This window comes from Phoxinus phoxinus (genome assembly GCF_949152265.1).
Source record: "Phoxinus phoxinus genome assembly, chromosome: 3".
NCBI lineage: Eukaryota > Metazoa > Chordata > Actinopteri > Cypriniformes > Leuciscidae > Phoxinus > Phoxinus phoxinus.
The window spans coordinates 3062603-3089772 of NC_136878.1; the positions used below are offsets into that span (position 1 = coordinate 3062603).

At 37.2% G+C, this 27170-nt stretch overlaps 1 protein-coding gene across 1 annotated transcript in view; it reads right to left on the reverse strand.

Moving 5' to 3' along the window:
* Positions 1 to 1077: 1077 nt before the first annotated feature.
* vkorc1l1 (vitamin K epoxide reductase complex, subunit 1-like 1) overlaps positions 1078 to 27170 on the reverse strand; it is a 29203-nt gene continuing 3110 nt past the window's right edge. Inside the window, exons 2-3 of the mRNA XM_079607235.1 lie at positions 19247 to 19356; positions 1078 to 7482 (exon numbers count right to left, since the gene is read on the reverse strand). Of these exons, the coding sequence (XP_079463361.1) occupies positions 7256 to 7482; positions 19247 to 19356 (337 nt within the window). The 3' untranslated portion in view covers positions 1078 to 7255. The remainder of the gene's footprint in view (positions 7483 to 19246; positions 19357 to 27170) is intronic.

Below are 27170 nucleotides of genomic sequence, written 5' to 3' on the forward strand. Positions count from 1 at the left end.
AATTAACACTGCAGCCTGTCTGATAATACGAAGTACGCCAACATTACAATATAAAATTGTATTTATTGAACAATAATAGCCATTATAAACTTTGTATTTTTATATATATTATTAAATACGTTGTAAGTTGTATTTTTGGATATCTTATATCTGTAATTTGATCTGTAATAAGATATTGTTTGATAAGTGAGATCTCGGATTGTAGTCCTTGAAAACCAAAAAAGTAGTGCTTTAAGTCCTGTAATTTCTTTTTACAGATCTGTACGAACCCTGCTTTATATAATCTCTGCTAAAACAAACCCATTTGGAACTTTTATTCCAGTTTTAAAGGAGTGTTTGATTATGATTTGACTTTAGTTAGTGTGTAATGTTGCTGTTTGATCATAAAACAACATCTGCAAAGTTACAACGCTCAAAGTTCGCTTTTTAAGAACAACAAACGGCTGATAGAAACTACACAAGCTTCCTACCAACCCTAAAATTTACATAAATCCCGCCCCCGAAACACGATTTCGCCACCTTGGAATTATAAGGTTCTATCTGCATTCTGACTGGTTTTGAGATATTGAGCTTTACAGTTTTTGCATTCCATTCGACTGTGTAGAAATAACCTTTTTATTTTCTAAATAAAAAGTTCCAAAATGTACAAAACTTAAAAAACAACATCACATAATGTAAATAAGTTGTCACAGAATAAGAATATGTGAATAACTCAATTTTGACAAAAATGTCAGATAGAACCTTATAATTCCAAGGGGACGATTTATAGATTATCATGACAGAATATGCTAATCAATGACTAGAAGATAACTACATTTAAAGGGACAGACACAAAACATTGTGTTTTTGCTCACCCTCAAAAAAGTGACGATTTCAACATGCGATATAAAAATATCTGTGGGGTATTATGAGCTAAAACTTCACACACACACTCTGGGGACATCAGAGACGTATTTCACACACCCCTTTAATGTGCATCATAGTACGCTATTCTTTCCAAACATAGTTCATGTCAGTTCTCGACACATTTCTCTCACGAGGAGGACAGAGGTCAAAGGACAAGAGGGCTCAAAGACGTCTGGGGGAATGTTTTAATGGCAGATCAAATCCACACAACAACGACACGCGTTAATGTTCACTGCAGTGTCTCCTCCAGCCGATTCCCAGACACAGATCTCACAAAAATGGATTTCTTCCGATGTCCTTCTGCGTTCTCCATAACACGTAATCCATGTAGGAAAACACAGCATTTTTTTGTTTTTTAACTTAAATTCATATTTGGCAAATACAGAAGCAAACCGAAACACAGTTCATTTTCCACAAAAGAAATTACCCCGAAAAAAAGGTGCGTTCGAAATAAAAAAAAACGACGCCAAACATGGAATCTCCAATCCGTCCATTTCTCATTTCTGTTTATCTACTAAAATATGCTTTAACGTTAACAGTCTGTACATCTACCGGGGCTCGTCGTCATCAACGAGACGCCCCAACAATTACATCAGGAAATAAAAAGCAGAATGAAAAATCTGAAAGTCACATTCCCAGGACTGACGTGGTGTGTTCGCAGAAAACATCAGAAATAATACAAAGATGAGTGAAGGAGCAACCAAACCGCTGGATGAGACGCGTCTGGATTTGGGTTTACAGTGTTTTTGCTTGTTTTTTTTACAGTGAGATATCGAGTTAAGGATACTGGTTATGAGACGATACCGAGATAGTTCAAAGATCACCAATCTAAAGGACAGACTTCAACCAAACCGGTTCAGAGTCGAGGCTGCGGTTACTCAAGGCCCAGTGGACATACAGAAGGCACTTTTCATGAAATTTAAAGTTATTAAAGTCATTTTTGGGGGGGATCTTGTCATTTGAATTGGGCATAAATTTAAAAAAGCCTTAGATGTCATCATCTTTAAAGTCAAACCCGACTATTTACTTCAATAATTGGTCCGTGCACATTACAGGCGAAACTGGAAAAGTGAGAATATGGTGCAAAAGTTCATTTATTTCGACTTAAAAGGTGAAACTAATATATTATATAGACTCATTACATGCAAAGTGAGATATTTCAAGCCTTTGTGTTATAATATTGATGATTATGGCTTATGAAAACCCCAAATTCAAAATTATAATATTGTGAAAAGGTTTTCATAAGCCATAATCATCAATATTATAACAAATAAAGGCTTGAAATATCTCACTTTGCATGTAATGAGTCTATATAATATATTAGTTTCACCTTTTAAGTTGAAATAAATGAACTTTTGCACCATATTCTAATTTTTTTCCAGTTTCGCTTGTAATACAATGTTTCTTATCTTAAAAATAAAGGCTCCAAAATTGGGTTTTCACAGCAATTCCACAGAAGAATCATTTTTGGTTCCTCAAATAATCTTAAGAACCTTTTTTGAATGGAAAGATCCCATTGATGTTAAAAGTTCTTCAATATTACCAATAAAGAACCTTTATTTGTAAGTGTGTATAACAACTTGAAATGACTTTACTTTGAAGATAATGTCATCTAGATCGCTCAGGCTATTGAGGAAACACACAGTCAGGTCCTTTTTTTCTCAATCCCCAATGGATAAACTCAATCTCTAGACACTGAATGTCCTTTTTCACTCTAAAACACGTCACAGTACTCAAGTAAAACGGGTTTCACGTTGACTTTGATGGGAGAAACTGTGCTTCTGGCATCAACTTCTCAGCGTTGAATGTATAAAACCAACATAACTCACGTACGATTCAAGATGCTAATCTACAAATCCAATCAACTCTTGTTGGATTGAACTGTGTAACTAACTACATTTCCATTTGTCCGCTCTGACCACTCAGGTTTGGCTGGTAACACTTAACGAAGATGCATTTAGTTCAGCCGTATAGACAAAGACGTCAACCACAGGTCGTGCTTCACAAAAGCATCATCAGTGCTGCTCAATACACAGTTTCCAATGAACGGTCAATAAATTAGGAAATAACATCACCTAGCCATAGACTTCAGTTTGGGTAGAAGATACCATTTTTAAATCAATGTGGATTAACGCAAGACTGTGAGGGATAAAAATACAGATTTGTGTCCAAAATCAACCTTATTTTCATTCACAAGTTCACTAAACTAACTCAGCTGGGAGCTTCACATTAACACAAAGCTCCTGAAAACTGAAATTAGCTCAACGTCGACGATTAGCTTGACTCGTCCAATACTGGATTGGATCGCTGGTAAATTCAGATCAAGTTTTCAATGTGAACCAACAAAATAAGACTTTTTAGTGTCCAACGTGACTGCTCAAGACATAGACGGAAAAATTGGACTCGAAATAAATTAAGAGGGACGAAAACCGGCATGTTTTTGACTCATCTGTGGACAATTATCAGTTGTCCCAACAGCTGGAGACAAATACTGAGAGGTAGCGGTGAGAGGAAAAACTGAGAATTGTGGGTACTTGAGAAAAGGGTGACGGCGGGGCAGAGGGGTTTATGGGTAACAAACAGCAGTGGGGTAAATTACACAACAATAGTACAGTAGATGTGAAGAAGTCACTCGTGCTACAACATAAAAATCTTCAATGAGACACGAAAGTAAGAAACTATAGCAATGACATACGATGGACTAGACGAGATTAATTAAAATAGACCTAAACTCAAACACAACGGGTGGAAACCTGGGAGAGATCGACTAGCGTACTTACGAAACCAATAATAAAAGTAGAAGTAGTTAACTCAAAGCTCCAGGAACACGATGGTCTTTTTCCAAGCGGAATTTGTCGGAATTTCCACAATTATTGAGTTTCTGACGAGTTTATTAAAGTTGAGGAATTTTTGCAACGCTCTAAATTCTGAATTTTATGAAAGTGCAGGTCATTGACATTATATAAATGCCCTAAGCTTCAGCAATACATGGGTAGATAAAGGGCTAGTTCACCCAATAACTAAAAACTTGTCAATTACTCACGCTCATGTCGTTCCAAACCTGTGACGCCTGGTTCAGATTACACGATTTTTTTGTCGGTTACGATAGTCACGGTGTCGGATTACAAGATTTTTTTGTCTGTTACGTTAGTCACGTGTCAGATTAAAAATTTTTTTTTGTCTGTTACGATAGTCACATGTCAGATTACACGATTTTTTTGTCTGTTACGATAGTCACATGTCAGATTACACGATTTTTTTGTCTGTTACTATAGTCACGGTGTCAGATTACAAGATTTTTTTTTTGTCCGTTACGATAGTCACAGTCTCAGATTACAAGATTTTTTTTTGTCCGTTACGATAGTCACAGTGTCAGATTACAAGATTTTTTTTTTGTCCGTTACGATAGTCAGTGTCAGATTACACAATTTTTTTTTGTCCGTTACGATAGTCACAGTGTCAGATTACATGATTTTTTTGTCTGTTACGATAGTCATGGTGTCAGATTACACGATTTTTTTTTTGTCCGTTACGATAGTCATGGTGTCAGATTACAAGATTTTTTTGTCTGTTACGATAGTCACGTGTCAGATTACAAGATTTTTTTGTCTGTTACGATAGTCACGGTGTCAGATTACACAATTTTTTTGTCCGTTACGATAGTCACGGTGTCAGATTACAAGATTTTTTTGTCTGTTACGATAGTCACGTGTCAGATTACAAGATTTTTTTGTCTGTTACGATAGTCACGGTGTCAGATTACAAGATTTTTTTGTCTGTTACGATAGTCACGGTGTCAGATTACACTGTTTTGACTCGTAAAATCGTCGTGTCCTGGACAAAAAACGTCAGACTACACGTTGCTTTCCGACCAGTCTCACACACACACGCACACACTCACTTTTGACGGAAAACCATCATGGAGGACCAAATTTTTTTTTTAAACATGCTAGTCTTTTTATCGTGATGTTGTGAAGCAATCGCAGACGCTAGTCGGTTGTCGCCCACTATGACCATCTTGCGTACCGACGCCCGTTGTCGTTTACGAATCCCCCGCGTCAAACGGACCGTGCCAAAATCGGGCCTAAAATCGTGTAATCTGAACCAGACATAAGACTTCCTTTCATCTTCAGAACACAAAAGAAGATCTTGGTTCAGTCAAAAATTTCTGAAAAGACACGGTCACTTTATACGAATTTTAGGCTTTTTTATTCACATATAAACATTGCTCAGAGAACATAAACCGAAGCTCGATGCGTGAGAATGAACCTCATTGGTTCTCGCATGCTTGAGCTTTCGTTTACCACATCTGAAATCTCTCATGAATGAAAGTCTTGCGGGTTTGGAACGACATGAGGGCGAGTACATGACGACAGGATTGGGAAACACTTTATTTTACAGAGTCCTTGTTACATGTACTTACCATAGTAATAACAGTAAATTATGAATAACTACATGCAACTAACCGTCAACCAAACCCTAACCCTATAGTAAGTACATGTTAATTACAATTACTCAGCACTTAAAGAGATACTTCACCTCTGGAAAGATGAATGTGTATTGCATGGTCATGCATGTAGTAGAAATGTGAAATTATTTTAGAAGTTGGTGCCTTCTAGACTGAGAAAAGCCAGGAAATGTATTTTTTGGCTCATGTGGATGAAAGACAAATCACCTCCCAGAATGCACTTGCTTCGCTGCCCTACGAGGCCACTCCCAAGCCACGCCTACCGCTTACAGAGGCCAGTATCGGAAGAAATGACTAGGCTAGGCTACTAGTCGACTCGAAACTGAAAAGACGCCGTTTTATCGTGAGTCTCCAGATTTGGATTCGCGCACCAGATCTTCAAAACTACCTTCCGCCATCGTGGTTAGCCTCATTGCTAGCTTTATCGTTACTACTACGCTTTCTCCACAGAGCAAGAGTGTGTTAGCTTAGCTTAAAAAGACACTGTGTACATTCGGTAAGTGAGATCCCGCCCCCTATGGGCAGGTTGGAAACATGCGGCACTCGCTCCTACTACTGGCTGTAGTCTCGAGCCTCTGATAATGACGTTAAATTACGATTTTTGCGTCATCTGAGGTTTTTTTTCCTACGTTTTTTTTAAAGCACGGTCATTCGAAAATGCTACCCGTTTCTACGAATACAATGCTTAATGCTAATCGGTGAAGTATCCCTTTAAATATACAATTACACCGTAACAAAGACACCTTAAAATAAAGTGTAGCCCCAAAATTGTCATTTTTTGGGTGAACTGCTACACATTTTACAGATTTAAATACAGCCAATAAATTTGGCAGGAGGATTCAGAAGTGAATTAATGCAGTGACTGCATTGATTTGGTCTTACGAGAGCTGGCAAAGAAATAAATAATCGTTGAGTTTGACTACAACCAATGGAAAGAGATTGTCGTCATTCATCTCATAATTGCAGTAATTCCAACAGGACATAAATGCAGCATTTAATGGATCAAGAACATAATGAGCACAACAACGCATGAAGAATAACTCAGTCGCTGTTGAAAGCACTCACTGGAAGTGACGGACATGCCGTAGATTGGGACTTTTTAATGTTTCGACGGTAAAACACAAACGAGTCTGGAATATTGCTTTGCGGCAGCTATTTACAGAACTGCGAAACAAACAAATAAAATAAAATAAAGTAGTCACAGATAAATCGGATCTACACACATACAGCTCACATTCGTGCGTGTTTTGAGTGGTCCTCTTCCAAAACAATAAAAAAAAAAAATTGTAAACATAAAAAATTACACTTTATTTGTCGTTTTCGTGGAATCATCTCTGCGAGCAGTACATTAGCCTCATGATCACTCGTGTTTACCCTTTATAAACCTTTAAATTCAGTCCCGCTGGAATCAGCTGCTCCCGAAGAGCAACGGTTCTCCCAGTGGATTCAAGTAAACAGAATTTCTAAGTCTCACATTGTTATTTTACTCCTCGGGGGAAAGCACGCCTTCTTCCGTTTGTACTGACTGGAAGTTTTCTGACTGCTCTCTCTCTCTCTCTCTCGCTCTCGTGATCAAAGCGCAAACCTCATTTTCATCTCAGGGAACAAAGAAAACCAACAAGAAATCAAAACGGACAAAGATTTGTGTTTAAACCTGTGATCTGTGGCCCCTAAAGTTACACGTTTTCTTTTCCTTGTTAATTTGTTTCGCTTAACACACACACGCACGCACACACACACACACACACAACAGAATGAACATTTGTTTGGAAGCAAGGTCTCCTTGGTGGCAAGTCACAAATTTTCAGAGGTCACATTTTCCCCACGTGTTGGATGATTTGTTATCCTTCTCTACTTGTTGTGGTTGTGGTTGTTGTGTGTCTAGTCCCGCTTGTCTTGGAGCTGCTGCTTCCAGGCCTCGTTCAAGTAAACCAGTCGCTTGTAGTTGAGCACAAACAAGATGAAGTTCAGTAGGTACGTGGTGACGCAGATGAAGCAGAAGTCCTTAAGGACGAAGTAGAGGATGTAGCCCAGGTACAGGGAGCCCATCACTGACGCGATGGAGGTGGTCATGAGAATCAGAGCGGCCATCGCACTGGCCGTCAAACCTACACACACACACACACACACACACAGCAGTTAATGCACTGACAACGCTAGCTCACTGCCACATCAACTGCATTCAATATACCGGTGAAACTGGAAAAATTTGAATATGGTGCAAAAGTTCATTTATTTCAGTAATTCAACTTAAAAGGTGAAACTAATATATTATATAGACTCATTACATGCAAAGTGAGATATTTCAAGCCTTTATTTGTTATAATTTTGATGATTATGGCTTACAGCTTATGAAAACCTTTTCACAATATTCAAATTTTGAATTTGGGGTTTTCATAAACTGTAAGCCATAATCATCACAATTATAACAAATAAAGGCTTGAAATATCTCACTTTGCATGTAATGAGTCTATATAATATATTAGTTTCACCTTTTAAGTTGAATTACTGAAATTAACTTTTGCACCATATTGAGGAGATTCCCCCCCCCTTCTATGTAAAGCGCTTTGAGGTCTCAGAAAAAGCGCTATTTAAATGTAATGAATTATTATTGTATTCTATTTTTTCCATTTTCACCTGTAATAACCTTCACACATGATGGTATGTGTAAGATTATGAAAATAAAAATGATGCAGCAATTCATCATTAAATGCCATTCAGCATTAAAAAGATATATTCGCAGAAACTCCTATAAAATAACTATAAAAAAATGTAATGCAATATACAATAAATCCACTTACATAAGAAAATCAACTGCAAAAAAGTTTTCATTGAAAAAAAAAAAAAACAATTTACGTTATTTTAATGCAATATGAGCAAAGGTTTCAACATACTGCATGTATGTATATATACACATATATATATATATACATACACACACACAATATGAAAATAATAGTAATAATAAACAATATAATTCTAATAGAAAATCCACTATATAAAAACCTTAATTTCGTTATTTTTATAGTTATTTTAATGCCACATCAGCAAAGACATATTATATAAAGACTTATTCAGTACACACACACACACACACGTGTAAATATACAATAAAATAGGGGAATAATAATTAACAATATTCTTCTTATATCAAAAAAAATTATGTTATCATTTGAAATCACTGTAAAATAAACAAATTTCAGATTTCGAGTTTCTTTATACACTAATAATTTCTCTATAAATCACATTGAAATCCAGATCTTGCTGGTGCGTTACTAGAAAAATCCAAGCCAAATGTACTCGACTCCTCCACTTGTCACTTCACATGTCAAAACAATGCATACTGAATGAATGACACGTATTGTCTCTCAGGCTGTGTTTCTATTCCTGTAACACACTGAGATTCTGCCGATGGAGAGCGTCTCAAATCACACACTCATGAGGTTGCATTGCAGTTAGGATGACGCTGTAAAAGGTAAACGCCTTCATAGACATGCAGCTAAATTGGTTGAGTGTAAAAGAGTGGGCGTGGCTTATGATGAGGGGTGTGGTTTATGATGAGGGGCGGGACTTATGATGAGGGGGCAGGGCATTGTCAGGCTTGACCTTTCCTCCACTAATCATCGCTTGACCCCTTCGGAAAAGGGAACGTTTCTCCTGAACAGAGGGCATTCAACACACACACACACACACACAGGCACAGTCTGGCTATTCATAGTCATGAAATTTCATTAGGGCAGAGCAGGACAAAAAGATCACACACACACACACACATTAACGCAGCAGACAAGGACAGTTGAGAGGAAGAACTTGAGATTCGGGTCATAGTGGAGATCAAGATTTCAGAAATTAAAAGCATGTTCAAGTGTCTGTTGGTTCAAGCCTACACACAACACGAGGGATCGGTTGCAAAACCCAGTGAGCTCTACATAGACAGAAGCCTTTAAAGGGACACTTTATAACTTCAGAAATAATTTCATCCATGTTTTAATTCATACATTAAACCTTTGCTGTGCTTATCTGAGCAAAAAATGCACATGTTTTTGAAAAGGAATTGTTCTATTTTCACTTGATTCATTGATTAAGCTGTTAAAGTTTTATAAATTAATTTGATTACCACTGTTTTTGATGATAAGTTTGTAGTAAAAGCATAAAACACAGAAACAACATGGAGTTTGGGAAAGAAATACAACAGATTTCATAGGGACCTATTATTGGTAAAGTATTAAATTGTTACAGTTTTCTGATTAAACTTTAATTAAACGATTAAAGCAAGACACCACACGTGAATAGGGTCAAAAGGATCTAATTTACCTTTTGAAAAATTGTTTGTATTACAAATATTCTGAATTGTTGTTTAAATAAGAAAATTTAGCATTTCGTCAATTAAATATAAAACTAATTGGCATATTTGTTTCCAGAACAGCAATCTGAACACTGGATAAACCCAGGTTCAAAATTGGTTTCATTTTGTTGACATATTAAAGGAGTTGTTCACTTTAAAAAAAAAAAAAATGCTGATAATTTACTCACCCCGCATGTCATCCAAGATGTCCGTGTCTTTCTTTCCTCAGTGGAAAAGAAATTAAGGTTTTTGAGGAAAACGCTCCAGGATTTTCTCCATATAATGGACTTCAGTGGCAACCGATGGTTTGAAGGTTCAAAAGTGAGTCTCAGTGCAGCTTCAAAGTCTCCACACGATCCAGCCGAGAAATAAGAGTCTTATTTAGACAAACCAGCGGCCATTTTATATATATAAAAAAAAACTAGATACTTTTTAACTACAAATGCCCGTCTTGTACCGTCTCTGAGATTACATCTTCGCGTTTGAAAGGTCACGCGTGACGTAGTCTGAAGTATCGACCCAGTGTTTACAAGTGTGATGTATGTATGTTGAATGACATTTATGTGTATTTGTGTCAGTTTATTGTTTAAAATGGTCCTTACGCGTGTATATCCTGATGTTTAACGATGTCACGCGTGACCTTTCCAACGTGATGTAATGTGTGACGCATCTCAGAGACGGTACAAGACGGCAATTGACCCTTCACAGAGAGTTTGATTGACAGGTGATCTGACCAATCATACTCCGCCATCCGCCATTTTGTCCGAGAAAGCAGTCAGGAGAGTTAGTAGATTAACGTTGGAGGATTTGAACTTGAGCAGCGGAGTGTACTGACGTCTTTCCGCGGTTAAAACAACATTCCTTCTGATGTTCATTCATGTTTATTTGATGCTATAAATGAACTAGAAGGAAGAGATGATCGGTTCACGAGCGGCTTTAACTGAGGCGACACAGAGATCTATCCGACACATTAAAGAGCCACAAAACGCTATTTATTGTTTACATTTCTTTTTACAAATGAAAGGTGAGACTGTTTAATACGTTTAATATCAAAAGTAAGCTGGTCTGTCCTGTCTGTTAGTGTGTTGTCAGTGTCTCTCTGCTCCGCGATGTGTTTTTCACTGCGTGAGAACATGGTGTGTGTGTGTGAGAGAGCGGCGTAGCTTGTCGGGCATAGCGACAGTAACTAAGGGGGGCGGGTCTTTGCGAACGGTCAATTGTGGTTAATAAGTATATAATTTGTACAAAATGGCCACTGGTTTGTCTAGATAAGACTCTTATTCCTCTTATTCCTCGGCTGGATCGTGTCGAGACTTTGAAACTCACTTTTGAACCTTCAAACCATCGCTTGCCATTGAAGTCCATTATATGGAGAAAATCCTGGAATGTTTTCCTCCAAAACCTTCATTTCTTTTCAACTGAAGAAAGAAAGACATGGACGTCTTGGATGACATGGGAAAAATAAATTATCAGGACATTTTTTATTATTTTTTTAAAAGTGAACTCCTTTAATTGCCACGTTAGAAGGCGGCTCAGTAGGTTTTGCCGTTCGTTTGAGTAACTGAACCAACAGCCTCTCCATTCATTAACGCGTCGATAAGAAAATAAGAAGAGAAACTGCACCGTAAATGTAAAACAGTTTAAAGGGAAGTGCAAACGATTCCACGCTTACAACCGTCCATCACTCAGAGAGCCAACTGCACGCTGGCATTATGCAAATGTGCTGCAATAGTGTGAAGAAAGACTTCAGTGTGTCCAGTTATAGAAGCACAATGAACCTGAGGACAGATCAGCCGAGCCAAACACGCAGGAGAACTTGAGTCAGCAAAGCACACATGACCGCTGAGGAATGAGGAACGGGACATTATGAGGCGTGTAGGAATCGGTCCGGAGTAGACATCCAACAACCCAGTAGCCGATTAGTCAGCTAGTTTCTCTAGATTTGATTAGCTTTAAATGTTTGTGGTGGTTTTTAAAGGGTGATGACTTTACAGAAAATATATTTCACGCTCCTATTATCATAGATTACAGGTGAACTCGAAAAATTTGAATATCATGCAAAAGTTAATTTCAGTGAAACTAATATATTATATAGACTCATTACATGCAAAGTGAGATATTTCAGGCCTTTATTTGTTATAATTTTGATGATTATGGCTTATGAAAACCCCAAATTCAAAATTAGAATATTGTGAAAAGGTTTTCATAAGCCATAATCATCAAAATTATAAAAAATAAAGGCCTGAAATATCTCACTTTGCATGTAATGAGTCTATATAATATATTAGTTTCACCTTTTAAGTTCAATTACTGAAATAAATTAACTTTTGCACCATATTCTAATCTTTCCAGTTTCACATGTACATGCATATGTTTTTTTAGCGACAACGGTGTTTGTTTTGCGGAGGTTGTAGTAACTTCATTGAATCTCACAAAAAAAAAAAAAAAAAGTCTAAGTCATATTTCATCCCAAAAGCAAAAAGATTATTTTAGGATCATACTTTTTTTTTTTTTATTATTATTATTTGCAAAACTTACAACATTGAGTGAACACAGAACACAACTACAAAACACACACAAAAAACAATAAAACAACATTAATAATATCAGCAGCAACGACAAATAATAATAATAGTAAAAGTATTTAAATAGTAATAGCATGTATAATAATAATGATAATATTTTGTGGTGACGGTAACAGTAATAATAATATCAATAACAATAACAACAGTAATGATACTATGGTGATAAGTTGTGTTGACGGTAATAGTAATATCACTAATAATAATAATATATAATATTAACAATAGTGATAAAAAAAAGGTAATAACAACAACAACCACCATACACACACCTCTCCTAGTTTGTGTTGGTGTGCATATTCTTTCCCCTTTTCTTTCTTTTCCCCTTTCCTTCTCTTTTTCTTCTTCTCATTCGCAGTACAATTACTATTTGTATGTATGCCTAAGCTAAGGTGGTGCATTAAAAGAAGGTAAAGTGCATTAAAATCATGTGTGGTATGTGTTAGGTGACCTGGTCTGGTTATATTTTAGGTATTTATATCACCACCATCATTATGTCATTCATCCATTTATTTATTCATTTGTTTCTCTAATCACTTAAGATATGCATTATTAGGCTTGGGTATCGAGTATTGATTGGAACCGGGACTAGCTTTGCGATTTTCCTGGAATCGTTCAAAAGTTTAAATTTTGATTCCTAGTTTCGATTCACAGTCTGCCGACCAAAATTTAGTTATTTCAAATGTAGGCACGTTGCGCGTGGCAAGCGCGCTCATAATGTAAGAGACGCTGGCGCGACCACAACATTGCCCAACATCAAATGGCAAATGTAATGTAAGCGGAACGAAACTGAGCTACTCGTTATTGTGTGGTCGATCTTGATCGAGCAGCACTGTTACTACACAGCGAGATCCAGTAAAGAAAGCATTTGAATTCGCTACTGAATAATAACATCGCTGCGAGATCTAGTGAGAAACATTCACATTTCTCCGTTATTAACGGATCAAACAGCGCTGACATGGAAACCAGGAAGAAACATTGTGCCATGAATGAACTATTCAGTGTCCACGGCACAGGTCAGCAACATTCACCATGGATTTACTGTAGTAACTAGGGGTGTAACTGTACGCAAAAATCACGGTTCGGTACGTACCTCGGTTTTAAAGTCACGGTTCGGTTCATTTTCGGTACAGTAAGGGAAAGAAATGCAAAACATTAAACTGCTGGTTGTTTACTATAAACTTTTTTTTAACAATTTGTTTACACTTTTTAATAAAATATAATAAGAATATATAATAATAAAAAAAGAATAAGAAATAAAATACTGCTGCAAAGTTCTCCACTAAATAAAATACTCTTAAACCAATATTGGCCATGACGCTAGCTAGCGAGAGGCTGGGCTATTTCCGCACACAGGAAGACAGATGTTATGGTAATATTTTACATGTATTTGAATCACAAAAATTATTAATCAGATTTAATCAGTGCAACGCGGAGACTTCCGACAATTAATATGTTCGTGTGGAAACTCGGAATTGACGCATGTTTCGCACACGAAACTAGCCTAATTTACGTGACAGATTGCATTCGGTGCACATGTGAACCGTACCGAAAGTCCTGTACCGAAACGGTCCGGTACGAATACATGTACCGTTACACCCCTAGTAGTAACACTACTAACTGTAACCATGGAAGTTTGGCAGGAATAGTAAAAGCTATAATGTTTTCAAGTAACGTTACGTCGGTTTTATTTTGACATTATGAATACAATCGCTGCCCTCAAATGTTAATCTGAACTAAACTAAACCTGTTTATAACTACTACAATATTATATTTCATTTTGTCCAAGGAGCTGTTTTGTTTTTATATGCTCCTAAGAAAAGTCAAGTAAAGCTCCATCATTGCTCAAAGTAAAAAAAATATCATACTTTATGATTTTAGTTTTAATAAAAATATAATAAAAAAACTAAATCAAGGAAATTTCTCTTGCATTTCTTTCTTTTTGCTGTACCGAACCGTGACACAAGTGTATCGTATCTGTGAATTTTGTGAACCGTTACACCCCTAGTAAATGTGTTTTCATGAGGTTTTCAAAAATAAAGCTCTCTTGAGGAAAATGTACCCCTGTGAAAATTAGTGCTGTGTTGAAAAAATCGATTCACCAATTCTAAATCGATTTTCATATTAATTTCTAAAGATCGATCCGTAACTCAGAGGATCGATTTAATAACAGGCCTACATTTTCCCCATAAACACACTGAGACACGGCGACCGGCGGCGCTGCTAATGCGGTTTCTCTGAATCCACTTGTTGACAAGAAAGGAGCAATGAATCATTCACACAGCGCGTTTTTTGCGCATGCAAATTCGTTTTCCAGGCGCGCCTCTGTTCATGGTTGCATAGCAACGGCAGACGCAACGGGAAAGCACGCGCTTGTTGAGAGGAGAAAGCGGTGCAAACTCATAGTGCAAACTCGTGCAAACTGCGCTCTCCATGATGACGAGGAAGTATCATCAAATAATTAATTGATTTCTAGCCCTTGCATTAGCTTTACTACTAGATATATTCATTGAGATGAGAAATAAAAAGCCACTCTGTACAGCGACGATCAGCTGTTCGGCCGAGCTTTCCATGTTGTTACGGAAAGGCCGCTGGTTTTTGTCACATGACCTGTTGAGATGCATTGAAGTGCTTCTCACTGAATTTGCACGCGCATAAAACGCGATATGTGAACGGCCCCTAAAGTGGTATCGTGTGCGGTTCGTTGTATCTAGTTTAAAAGGCCTTTTAAATATGAACGCAGTTTTGGATTAAATAAAAGGACAGTCAATTAAGTCAAATAAAACACGTTTTATCTCCTGTTTAGTTGGTAACACTACATTAAGACACCATTCATTAACATTAATGCCTTATCTAACATCAATACATTGAGTGAACAATACATTTTTACAACATTAATGTATGTTTGTGAATGTTATTTAATACAAACACTTGATTGTTCATGAACAGTTAAAACTTTTGATTTAAAAAAATATAAGATCGGATCAGATCAGATCGAATCGAATCGAATAATGATAATCGATTCAAGATCTTGAGAATCGGAATCGATTCTTGAAATTTGAATCGATACCCAGCACTAGTGAAAATATATTCATAATTTATAATATTTATAAGTTCATAGATTTTATATTTATATTGTAGTTGAAAACAGCCCTGTGAGAAATTCATAGTAAAGTTAAAAAAAAGTTCATAGAATTAAAATTGATGGAGAAGGTCAGACTATTTCCTTCAGAAAGACCGTTGGTTATAGGGGTGGTTAATCTGTCTGATTTCCCGATTCGATTCGATTACGATTATTGAAGTCCCGATTCGATTACAGTCGATTTTCGATTATTAACGATTCTCGATTATTGATTTTCCATTTCACAACAGTAAATTCACTACAGTAAAAATCACAACAATAACAAATTATAACAAACTTCAACATATTCTGAATCTCTATTAACATAAAATACGGATGTCCACGCATCACATGTTACAGCTATCCTACCCGCTTTCTTCAGTGATTCCATGACTTCGGTTTTGGTCTTGTTGTAGAGTGTGGGGATCGCTGTGTCTGTAAAATATCTCCGAGATGGGACGTTGTATCTCGGCTCAAGTGTGCAACATAGCGCGAAAGCCCTGGTTCTCAGCGACTGGACGCAAATCCTTGGCAATAAAAGATGCGATTGATTGTGTAATGCGCTTTGCCCTTTCCGAGCCGGGTGGAAGCTTTGACAATATTGTTTCCACGCTTCAGAGTTCCGTCTTTTGCGTTCCGTCAATATTACGTTATTATCGATTTTCAAAAAAGAAAAAAAGAAAAAATGTTTTTTTCTTTTTTTTTTGAAAATCGATTTTTCGATTCAGAATCGTCCGCATCGCGATGCATCTAAGAATCGATTTTTTTCCCCACCCCTAGTTGGTTAGCTAGCTCATTTAAAATATCCTAAAAAAAAATTGCCCTGCCTCTTAAAAGAATCGGAACCGGAATCGAAACAAGGAATCAGAATCAGAATCGTTCAAATTCAAACGATACCCAACCCTATGCATTATATACCATTACCGTCCTTATATCAAGCAAAATATTATCAACCAATATACTATATCAATATACTTTTTTTTTTTTTTTTTTTTACATGACAATTTTTCATGACATTAAAACATTATGACATCCCTATTAGACAACCGTGGCAAAGTTAGACATCCCTATGGAGAAAATGAATGGAGTTTGACTTTTTGCACTCTGTTAACAACAATGTTTTAATAGTTTTAGTTATGATAATAATACACCCAGACGAGGGGAATGAGAAATACAGCAGTAACTCAAACACATCCGAGACGTTTGCCTAACAATCTGTCAAGAGAGGAGATTGGCGCATAAGAGCCGTGGGGTTAAACTAAGGTTGTGAATGTTTGACATGTGCTTTATCATTGAAACGCCTGGAGATTTCACCCGTCGGTGGCAGATATGCACAAGTGAGCGCATTAATTCAGAGGTCGCTTTAGATTACAGACATTAAAGTTCCTCCTGTAACCCGAGACGCTCGAACATCCCTTACAGTGTCGGTCTCAATCCTGTTTCAGGAAACCAGACGAGTTAAACTTTAATCGCTGGCACAAACTGATGTGAACTATCAGGTGTTTCACAAATAAACCTAGACGGAGACAGGAATGTTTTCACCTGCGAGTTTCAACATAATTCCCACACTAGTGACTGTAGTTGAAGGGGTCTGGAAAACACCATGTGTGGTCTTGTGTTTAAATTATGGCTGTAAAATCGTAATTTAACACCATTGACTTTGGAAACTTCACCTATTTTTTTTAAATGGTCTTTTTATCGGTGGATTTCATTGATGTTTGAATGTATAATTCAAATGAAAAATAAAAACGTAAAACAAATGAACAAAAATAAACAAATTCGTAATTCAACACCATTAACTTTAGAAACTTCACCTATTTTTTATTTTATTTATTTATTTTTTATTGTCTTTTTATCAGTGTTTTTCATTGATGTTTGAATGTATGATTCAACTGAAAAACATAAAAAACGTAAAAATAAAATAAACAAATTTGTAATTCAACACCATTGACTTTGGAAACATCCCCGATTTTTTATTTTTTTATTTTTTTTATTTAAATGTTTTATTGTCTCTTTAACAGTGGATTTCATTGATCTTTGAATAAATAAATTTGATAATTTGATAAAATTTGATAAATTCGTAATTCAAACCATTGACTTTGGAAACCACCTATTTTATATATATATATTTTATTTTATTTTTATTTTATTTTTTCAGTGGATTTCACTGATCTTTGAATATATAATTCAACTGAAAAACAAAAATGTAAATAAATAAATTGAACTAATAATATATAAACAATAAATAAATATCAAAAACAAACAATAAAAACAAATTTATGATATCAAAATAAATAAGATCACATATGTTGCACTTCTACAAACTACTAAACACCATAATAGTTTTATCTCAATTAACTTGTTTTCATAATTGTCAAAATCAAGTCAACAAGCAACACCAAGTAGCTTTTGCTCTCGGGTCCCCCTACAGTTGGGAAACAGTATTATCTTCTACTACGGTGGTAAAATCTGTCATGGTTACACCAGTGGATATACGTGCATTTGTTGACAAGCCGATACCCCCGAACTCTGAGTTCTCACATCTTGGGTTCATACGGTTGCGTTGCGTGTGAAATGTCTTCATCACAGGTACAGTGGCATACATGTTAGCTAGCATGTCATATGAATATAATTTCATGGGTTTTATTATTTTCAAACGGCAAAAGATCGCGTAGCTCACGTTCACAAGCCAGCGTCATTATAGTAGCCTATTGGCTGCTGTTTTACATAATGGATATGCTAATTAAATTCAATGTTTGTGTGGTAGGTAATAGCCATATATCGTCAATATTATAATATCAAGCTACCATAGATGAATCTGCCAATATGAAAAATCGATTTGCATCATAGCCGGAGGCAAGACACTTTCACCAGAAAAATAAATAAATACACAAACATGACTATCAGCCTGCAGTCATTAAGATAGTTATCCTAAAAGATGATTTTGTCCGTCTAATCATGTATTACTAGTGCGACAGCATGACGTCCGCATCGGTCCCTCCTCCTCCTCTAGCTCACGCCAGCGAGCGAACGCTGGACCAATATTGATCCTCGTCCGGACTTGATTTTATCACTCTCCCTTGTTCTCTTCCTAGTCTCCTCCGACAAAACCTCTGCCTCCTTCGGTTTATCTGCTGCTTCGGCCGTGACAACAACATACAGACGCTATACCAGCCGGCAAACACACGCTAGTTCGGCTCTCACGTCCGAATTTGAGGAAGTGGGGGAAGTGAGGTATGCCGTAAAGCAGTCGAATATTGTAGTTATTTTTGTGATCGGGTTACTACCCGAACCCCGAAGCTCCGTAGTGCCAGTAAAAGCGACACAAACCCCGTCAGGCTATGGCAGACGTGTCATTCAACCGATTGTAAGTCGATGTACCATCACAAGAGTCTTGGAAATATATTACGAAGGTTGAAAAACTACATGGTGTTGCTTTAAAAGGTGAAACTATTATTTTATATAGACTCATTACATGCAAAGTGAGATATTTCAAGCCTTTATTTGTTATAATTTTGATGATTATGACTTATGAAAACCTTTTCACAATATTCTACTTTTGAATTTGAGGTTTTCATAAGCCATAATCATCAAAATTATAACAAATAAAGATTGAAATATCTCACTTTGCATGTAATGAGTCTATATAATATATTAGTTTCACCTTTTAAGTTGAATTACTGAAATAAATTAACTTTTGGACGATATTCTAATTTTTCGAGCTTCACCTGTATACTTTCTAAACTGGTGCATCCCTACAAAGTACCTGTTCATGTGAAACAATGGCTTTATCTGCAGATCAGTGCGGTTTGTGATGTTCTTACCTAGTAACAGTTGAAAGACATAAAAGAAAATTCCATAGACACTGTTTGGCTGGTTTACTGCACTGTCGTTCCCAAAAATGGATCCCAACAGTCCAAATCCTCGACCCCATCTAGAGAGAAGATGAAAACAACAGAGACAAAACAGTAAGAAAGCAGAAAAAGCATGAGAGATCAGAACTAAAAATATATATCTTAGCGCTCTGGGCTCCTCTTGGGAACACAAGAACATTAAGACAGAATATTTGGCCTAAATCAAAACTATACAATGATCAAGGCAGCAGAATATAAACAGAACGGTTTCCGTTTATTGGTGCGAATGGAGATTTCTGACCCAAATTGTTTGAAATCACACCATTAAAGGAGAAATGTGGTGGTTTCCCAGTCGCATCCAATTCCAGCATTTGCCGTCCAAACACCGCAAACATAAATATTGGATTATATTAGCTACTTTTTAGTATGCAAGTAACATCAAGCATGTAAAAAACACTTATCTTGTCCATTATCTTGGATTTACTTTTTCCACCAGGCTCATCGCAATGCATTTTCTAATTTCTTATACAGTAGAAAGGAGAAACTAGACACGTTTCCATTACAGATTTGTGCTAAATTTTTGGCGATTTTTTTCTAAATGTCGACAAAAAACGATTACAAAATGACACCGTTTCCATTAACCGATGTTATGCGGCAAGGTATCACGGTATACGGTATTATCACAATATTTTAAAGGGGTCATGACATGAGAAACCAAATTTGCCTTGATATTTTAGTATATAAGAGGTCTTTGTACCATTAAAACGTCCTGCAAGTTTCATAGCTTAAGACGTCCTCCCCATTATAAACGAATTATTTATTTAATCAAGCTCTAAATACAGCTCGTTCTGGATCCATGTAAGAAGTGACGTCACGGTGTGAAGTGACGTACCAGCGTTTGCATATGACCGCCTCCAGCACAAGACAACTACGCTTTAAGCGCAAGACAACTACGGTCACTTCTTATCATTGTCGCGCCCGCGCCCCTCACAAGTGTTCAGTCGACGGACAGCGAGTGGGTCTGTGTACAGGGAAATGACGACGCCGCAGATGTGCTGTTCCTGCTGTGGACAAACAACATCTTTGAATACGCTGCGAAAGATCCAGACGTCAGGGAAAAATGGATGCACTTTATTTTTTGCGGACGTCTCAGTCACGGCAGAGTTAGTTTAAGCGTTTGTTCTATACATTTGAAGGATGACTGTTTTGAGAACAAATCCCAAAATGATGCTGGCTTTGCCAGAAAACTGTTGCTCAAAGATAAGTCCGTGCCGACTATTCTGGGCTCAACAACGACGACGCAAACTGTAAGTAATGTATTTAAAACTTTAAACTACTTTTTAAATACGCTGAATCCGCAAATGTTCTGGCTGGGGGCGTTAATAATTGATGCATAGGCACTGACGTTAGCCAATCATAACAGTGGGCGTTAACACTGAACTCTTAAAGGGGAAACACCCCCAAAACAGACTGTGTGAATCAGAGGATGAGAAACAGGGAAAAGGTCATAAATCACTACATTTTAAAGTTTTTTGTAAAAAAAACTATAGTAATACTATATTTGCACCTAAGGGAACATAATAATAAAAAATAAAAAAAACATGTCATGACCCCTTTAATTGCATTTTAAAAAACGATATTTTATTTAAATATTTTAATTAAGAGAAACAGGTTAAAAACATTTAAGTAAGGAATAGCGCGCATGATCATAAGTATCAAATTACATTCATAACCGGCCTTACAGTAAGTGTGTCCCCAGCTTTATGCAGTTATTAATGCAGTTATGAGAGAGAGAGAAGCATGTGCGTCAATATTATTATTTATTTATTAATTCAATTTGTTTTAATTTGTTTAATACATTTTCTATTAGTGACAGTAGACTAGCCTAATAAATGAAACACAAAGCCCTTTTAACAAGTATAGGCCTATCAGTAATTATTTATTTGTTATATCATCTTCAATAATTACGAAAACCCGTGCAGCAGGACTATCAGTTTATTTAAATATTAATATGAAATATTTAATTTTCTATTGATTATATATAGGACTATATACTTTATTTATTAAAATTAAACTGCATGTTTCCATTGATTGTGAAGTTAGACATTGAACATCGCAGATCAAGCGCATGCGGCTGCAGTTTTTCTTGTTATGAATTGTGTCCTATCTTCCGTTATTACAGTTGACTACGCGCAGTGATATGGAGCGGTAATACGGTTAAGACCTGCCGGAACTACTTTAGCCGCGCGGTTCCCTGAAAATAATTGCACACCTCAGAACGTTCGTCAACCAATCAGATTCAAGCATCAACGGCCCTGTAGTATAAAATAAATAAAAATACACAATATAAACATGTCAAAGGTTAGCTTGCTCATCCTGAAATTTCGGACCAACCGCTCCTCGTTAAAGCCCGCCACGATCTCATGAAAGTGCGTATAGCACAAATTAAATCTCTCGTGCCATTTACGGCAAAAATAGTTTTTGCGTGCATATGATATGCACTTTATGGCGTGTAATACGCACGCACTCAAAACGCATAATCACGTTTTGCATAGTTTTTTAATGCTCTCCAGTGCATCATTTTGGTGCAATGATCATTTTCACATGCAAACGTGTGCATGATACACAACAAAACACACTCAAAAAGCCAAAACGCATCACCCGGTGGACTTTTGCTGACAAATAAACGTGCATTTCTCGTCCAGGTAGCACGGAGAACGAGTAACACATTGTTCATTTACATATACTACTACCAAAACAATACAAAGCGGGTTGAAAATTGACGAAGTTAGCTTACACTTTACGAGTAAACTTGAACGTAGCAACTGGATTCAAATTACGGTTTATGTAGAACTGGAATCTGATTCTTATATGGGTCTGAAAGTGTTTAAAAATCCTGAAACCGTTTCTATAATCGAACGACCCTGGAAAAGGCGTGTAACAGCACTTCAGCTTCACAACTTCCAACCAATGGAGTCATCAAAGAGCCAACCGTGCCAAACACCAGAGGTCATGCCCAATCTCTTCCATATGTCCCATCATTCCCAGTCAAAGGCACACATGAATAATAACGCAGTGCAATCGTGATTCTTGTTTCTAGCAACATTGCAGCAAAGCTTCAGTGTCTCAGTGTTCAGCTTTCCTGTGGCTCAAACAGTGGAGCCAAGGTCATGGGTTTGATTCCCAGGGAAAGCAAGAACTGATAATATTGTAAATGTGTACCTTTAAATGCAATGCAAGTCGCTTTGAATAAAAGCGTCTGCCAAATGCATAAATGTAAATAAATGTCTCCAACACAACAAAAATATCACGATTATTAGCAGGCAAAGTGACATACCAGACATTCGTAATACATTTTTCACTTTTACGAGACGTCTAATGCTCACTCACCGACTGTACTCTCAGATTGTGGAAGAAAAACTGGAACAAGAAGCATGTTTTCCAGTTCACTGTCCATAGCAGGGCTGGGCGATATATCGATATATTTTTTAATGGGATATGGAATTAGACCACATCGCATATATCGATATAGTTCAAATTAGAGGTCGACCGATTCATCGGTTTTGCCGATTAATCGGCACCGATAGTTGACTGGTGGAACTATCGTTATCGGCAAAAAGATATACCGATAGTTTTTCCTGGTTGCGTCCATTGCTGGAGCGGCTGAGAAGCGCACGCTGTCATTCATTACACAGTGTAAGAGCTGAGAAGGGTCTGCTGGCATGATGCAGTACAAGAGCGGCCTCTAGAGGTGTAATACAAACTCGTGCCTCGTGTTGTTTATTTCGACATGTGATTCTGCGTGCTGCACTGAGAGCACATGCTGCGCGGAGAGCGCTGACATCAGATGCGCGTTTAAAGCACCGACAGCTCAAATGTATGTATACAGTACATTTTGTCATATCATTATAAAGTGATTAATTTGTTGACTAAATGCTGCATTAGTAGAGAAAGAACAGCACAACAGTAGGCTGTTTGTTTGCCTTCGAGGCTGAGAGGACGCTAACATTACTAGTAGGCTACCTCAAGCGGTTAAAACACTGACAAACATAAACGTAAGTCCGACCCGAATGTTTAATGTCACAATAAACCTCTATTTGCATTAGTTCATATCCAGCTGGTCACTTTTATGCATTAAATATGCAGAGAAGTTGCATATTTAAAGCTAGAGACGTAAGCAAACTGATATGTTCATACAGCCGACAGAAACATAAACGAATCAGAAAAGCATTCGATTTCGGTTATTTATTTTTTTCATCTTCACTTTAATACAAATTTTGTTACTTTTTTATTAATTAAGTTGGCTTGAAAAGAACAGTTAAATAGTTACATTTTGAATGTAACTGGTTTTATTTGTTATTTCAGTATTACTTTTTGTTTCAGTTTGAATGAATGTCTTTTATTGACTTAAATATTTATTCACATTTATATCATTTCATTTAGCATGTTTTCATGGTTCAATACAGTTTTATTATTTTTATAATAAAGTTCAGCACTGTTTTACTTGGAGTGTTATGTTTGTTTTTATCCAGTATCAATTTTAAAAACTATCGGTTCATTAATCGGTTATCGGCAAGTATGGCCCAACCTAGCTATCGTTATCGGTAAAATCCACTATCGGTCGACCTCTAGTTCAAATTTTCGCTGTGGTCCTTGCTACAAGCAGTCTGCGCCTCAACAGCCCAGTGTACAACGCGACAAATACTCCCTTTAAATGTTTACGCAGAGGAACAGGACACTGCAGTTCTCAAAAGTTCATTATTTGCATGTGCTTTAAAGCCCGGTTGCCGGTTTCGCTGCTGATGCGCTGTTCTAACATGCGCTTAACATGCACACGCACTAAAAGCCTGTCTAACAGCGCCTGGATACTGGACTAAGTTATCTTTCGAGTCTTTTTGAGCTAATTTGGTCAAATACACTCAAGGTTTACATAAAAAAAAGTTGGTTATGTCTAAACTGAAAGCAAACAGAGAAAATTGAGAGAAATCTGCTTGTCATATGCGTACTAGACGCGTCACGTGCAGGTCTTAAAGTGACAGTAGCCCTAATAGTAAACATGCAGCCGCTTGTCCTTAAAGGGATAGGTCACCCAAAAAATGTTTTACTCTAATGTTGTTCCAAACCTGTATGAATTTATTTCTTGTGCTGAACACAAAAGAAGATATTTGGAAGAATGTGGGTAACCAGACAGTTGCTGGTCCCCATTGACTTCCATAGGAAGTGAATATAATATAGAAGTCACTGGGGAACATCCACTGTTTGGTTACCCACATTCTTCCAAATAACTTCCACAGAAGAAAGAAACTTATTCAGGTTTAAAACAACTTGGGAGAGTAAATAATGACAATTAAAAATTTGGGGAGAACTATCCATTTAATGTTAATAAAATAACAAAACACACACTGCTCTTGACTGAGAACTTTAATAGTAACTTTAATAAGAATCAATGTATAATTTATACAGTGAAGTCCATATTTGGCTTTGACTGAACATTTGCTCTCACTTTGCGGAAAAAATATCAGGATATATATCGTATATCGATATTCAGCCTAAATATATCAGGATATGACTTTTGGTCCATATCGCCCAGCCCTAGTCCATAGGCATTTTAAAAGTTACATTAAAATTACAATGTTGTTGAATAATGCAAAATAAGAAAAAAGGTTTATTTGTACTTCAATTATTTGATAAATGAATGAGCCACAATGGAATCACAACCTACTATACAAAATAAAAATAGATGTAGTTATTAATTATTAAACCATGTAACAATATAAACAATAGGATATAAACAATGAAAATCTAACTATATAAAACAACAAATATATATATAGCATATAATTAGTTGCTCTATACATAGCAATTACATAAGCTTGGTCACCCACAATGCTTCATGGGATTGGGCGTTCTCTGAAAAGCTCTTTTAAAATGAGGTTCATTGCCAAGGTAACAGTGATTTCTCTGATTGGTGGATCTCGGCAGGATTATGGGGTAGTCTAGTTCCTCACTGGGATTTTAAAAACAATTTCTTAAAGTTAAAATCACTAGGACTTGTGGCTTGTACATCAGCAGGTCTGTCTGTAAATAGTCTCAGGCTGAACATCTGATGCATAAGGCACACAAAATTGGAAACACTTCAGGAGTTTCAAAGTCATCATCTGATTGGTTGAATTCTACAGGATTTCCGGGAGAAGTGTGTGTGTGTCGCTTGCTTTAGCGGTCTGAGCCGTCGTGATGCCAAACCCCCTCATGGAAAAAGAAAGCCGTTATGTGTATAACTGTGATAATGAGCGCTTATCAGGATCAACTAAACGCTGGATTTTTAATTAAGTGAAGCATAAAGTTAACGAGGATAAACTCTGTAAAATACATCCAAGAGTTTTACATTGAGCTTTTATTGTAGGGACATCAAGTTTAAATTCACGCCCCTAAACATGACACTGAACAAAACGAACTGTGATTGGTTGCTTTACATGTCAGTCAGACGGCCTCTTCCTAAGTTATTGGCCAATAGAGAGCCCAAGTCCCGCCCCTCCGCTTCCGGCTCATGGGACCTTATTTCGGGAAAAATATGTATGATAGTCAATGGCGAGAGACATCTTTTTATTCCGTCGGAACTGTGCCCTGAATTACACATATGATGTTTGTCAATTTAAAAGATAATTATGAAAGTCAAGAAAGTCGTAGTTTGTCATAAAACAGAAGAGTAACATTTAGTTTTATGTGGAAATCGCTCAATGAACTACATCTCTCGTCTCGCACTATACGTCACCGTTGCTCGTGTGTGTGCAGTCTGGTACAACACACTCCGGCATCACGGCGTAACGTCACGATTATAACTCAAGACTATAGAAAACATGACAGTCGTTAGCCTCAGTAAAGTTAGCCTCGGTAAAGTTAGCCTCAGTAAAGTTAGCCTCAGTAAAGTACCGAAATAAGGTCCCATGGTGGTCCACCGGAAGGGGAGGGACTTAGGCTCTCTATGAAAGACGCGATGGAGTCCAGACCTTCGGTCATCATCGACTAGGGCTGTCACTTTTGTGAAAAAATCCTTTTCGATTTTCGAGACATAAGTGTTCATTGAATCAATTGTAAAATCGATTTTCCATGTCTAAAGACGTTTCCATTTTCAACGCCAAATATAGGCCAATCCACGGACAACTAACCGGCATTAGGACGAACGTAAAGAGGGCGCTTGAGACGCACAATATTTCTGATGATTTATTGGCATGAAATTTCGTGTACAATTACAAACAGGAGTGTAACATTCTCGAAAAGCAGAGTGAACTGCCAAAACATCAATGAAAAACATTACTGCAGGCTTTAACATGGCTGTTTTCACCATTAGAAATGTCAAACAAATTTCACCTACGTAGCCTGTAGCCCGAGTCTGTAAGCTATCTGTAGCCTATGCTTGAAATTTTCTAAATACTGGCGACACCTTATGCAGAAGTAGGCTATAATTTGCTGTCATGTGTGTTTATCAGAACCTGCAGTTGCTGTGTGATGCGCGTTCGCTGCGGGCGTATCGTGACGAGCTGGACGCGCTCTGAGAGAAAGCGCCTTTCAGACAGGGCACGGCATTCGCGGCGCTATGAGACCCATTCATTTCAATGGCTTGCGAGACATTCTGTTTTGTGAAAGCAGCTCTTTTGTTTTTACCTCCAAAACACACCAACAATTGGTCAGATCTATGCCATTGGACTGTGCGGTTCAATGGCTGAGCCATTCAATAGGCTACAGATAGCGCGAGACGTTTTGTTGCTGGGTCGACCAAGCGGTGCGCACGCCACGGTCAAAGTTCAATCGCGCAAATCGCGTTGTATCTGAAGTGCAACGCTGAACCCAGCGGCCAGCGCCGCGCATTCTGCGTCCTGAAAGCCGTTAAAATCGA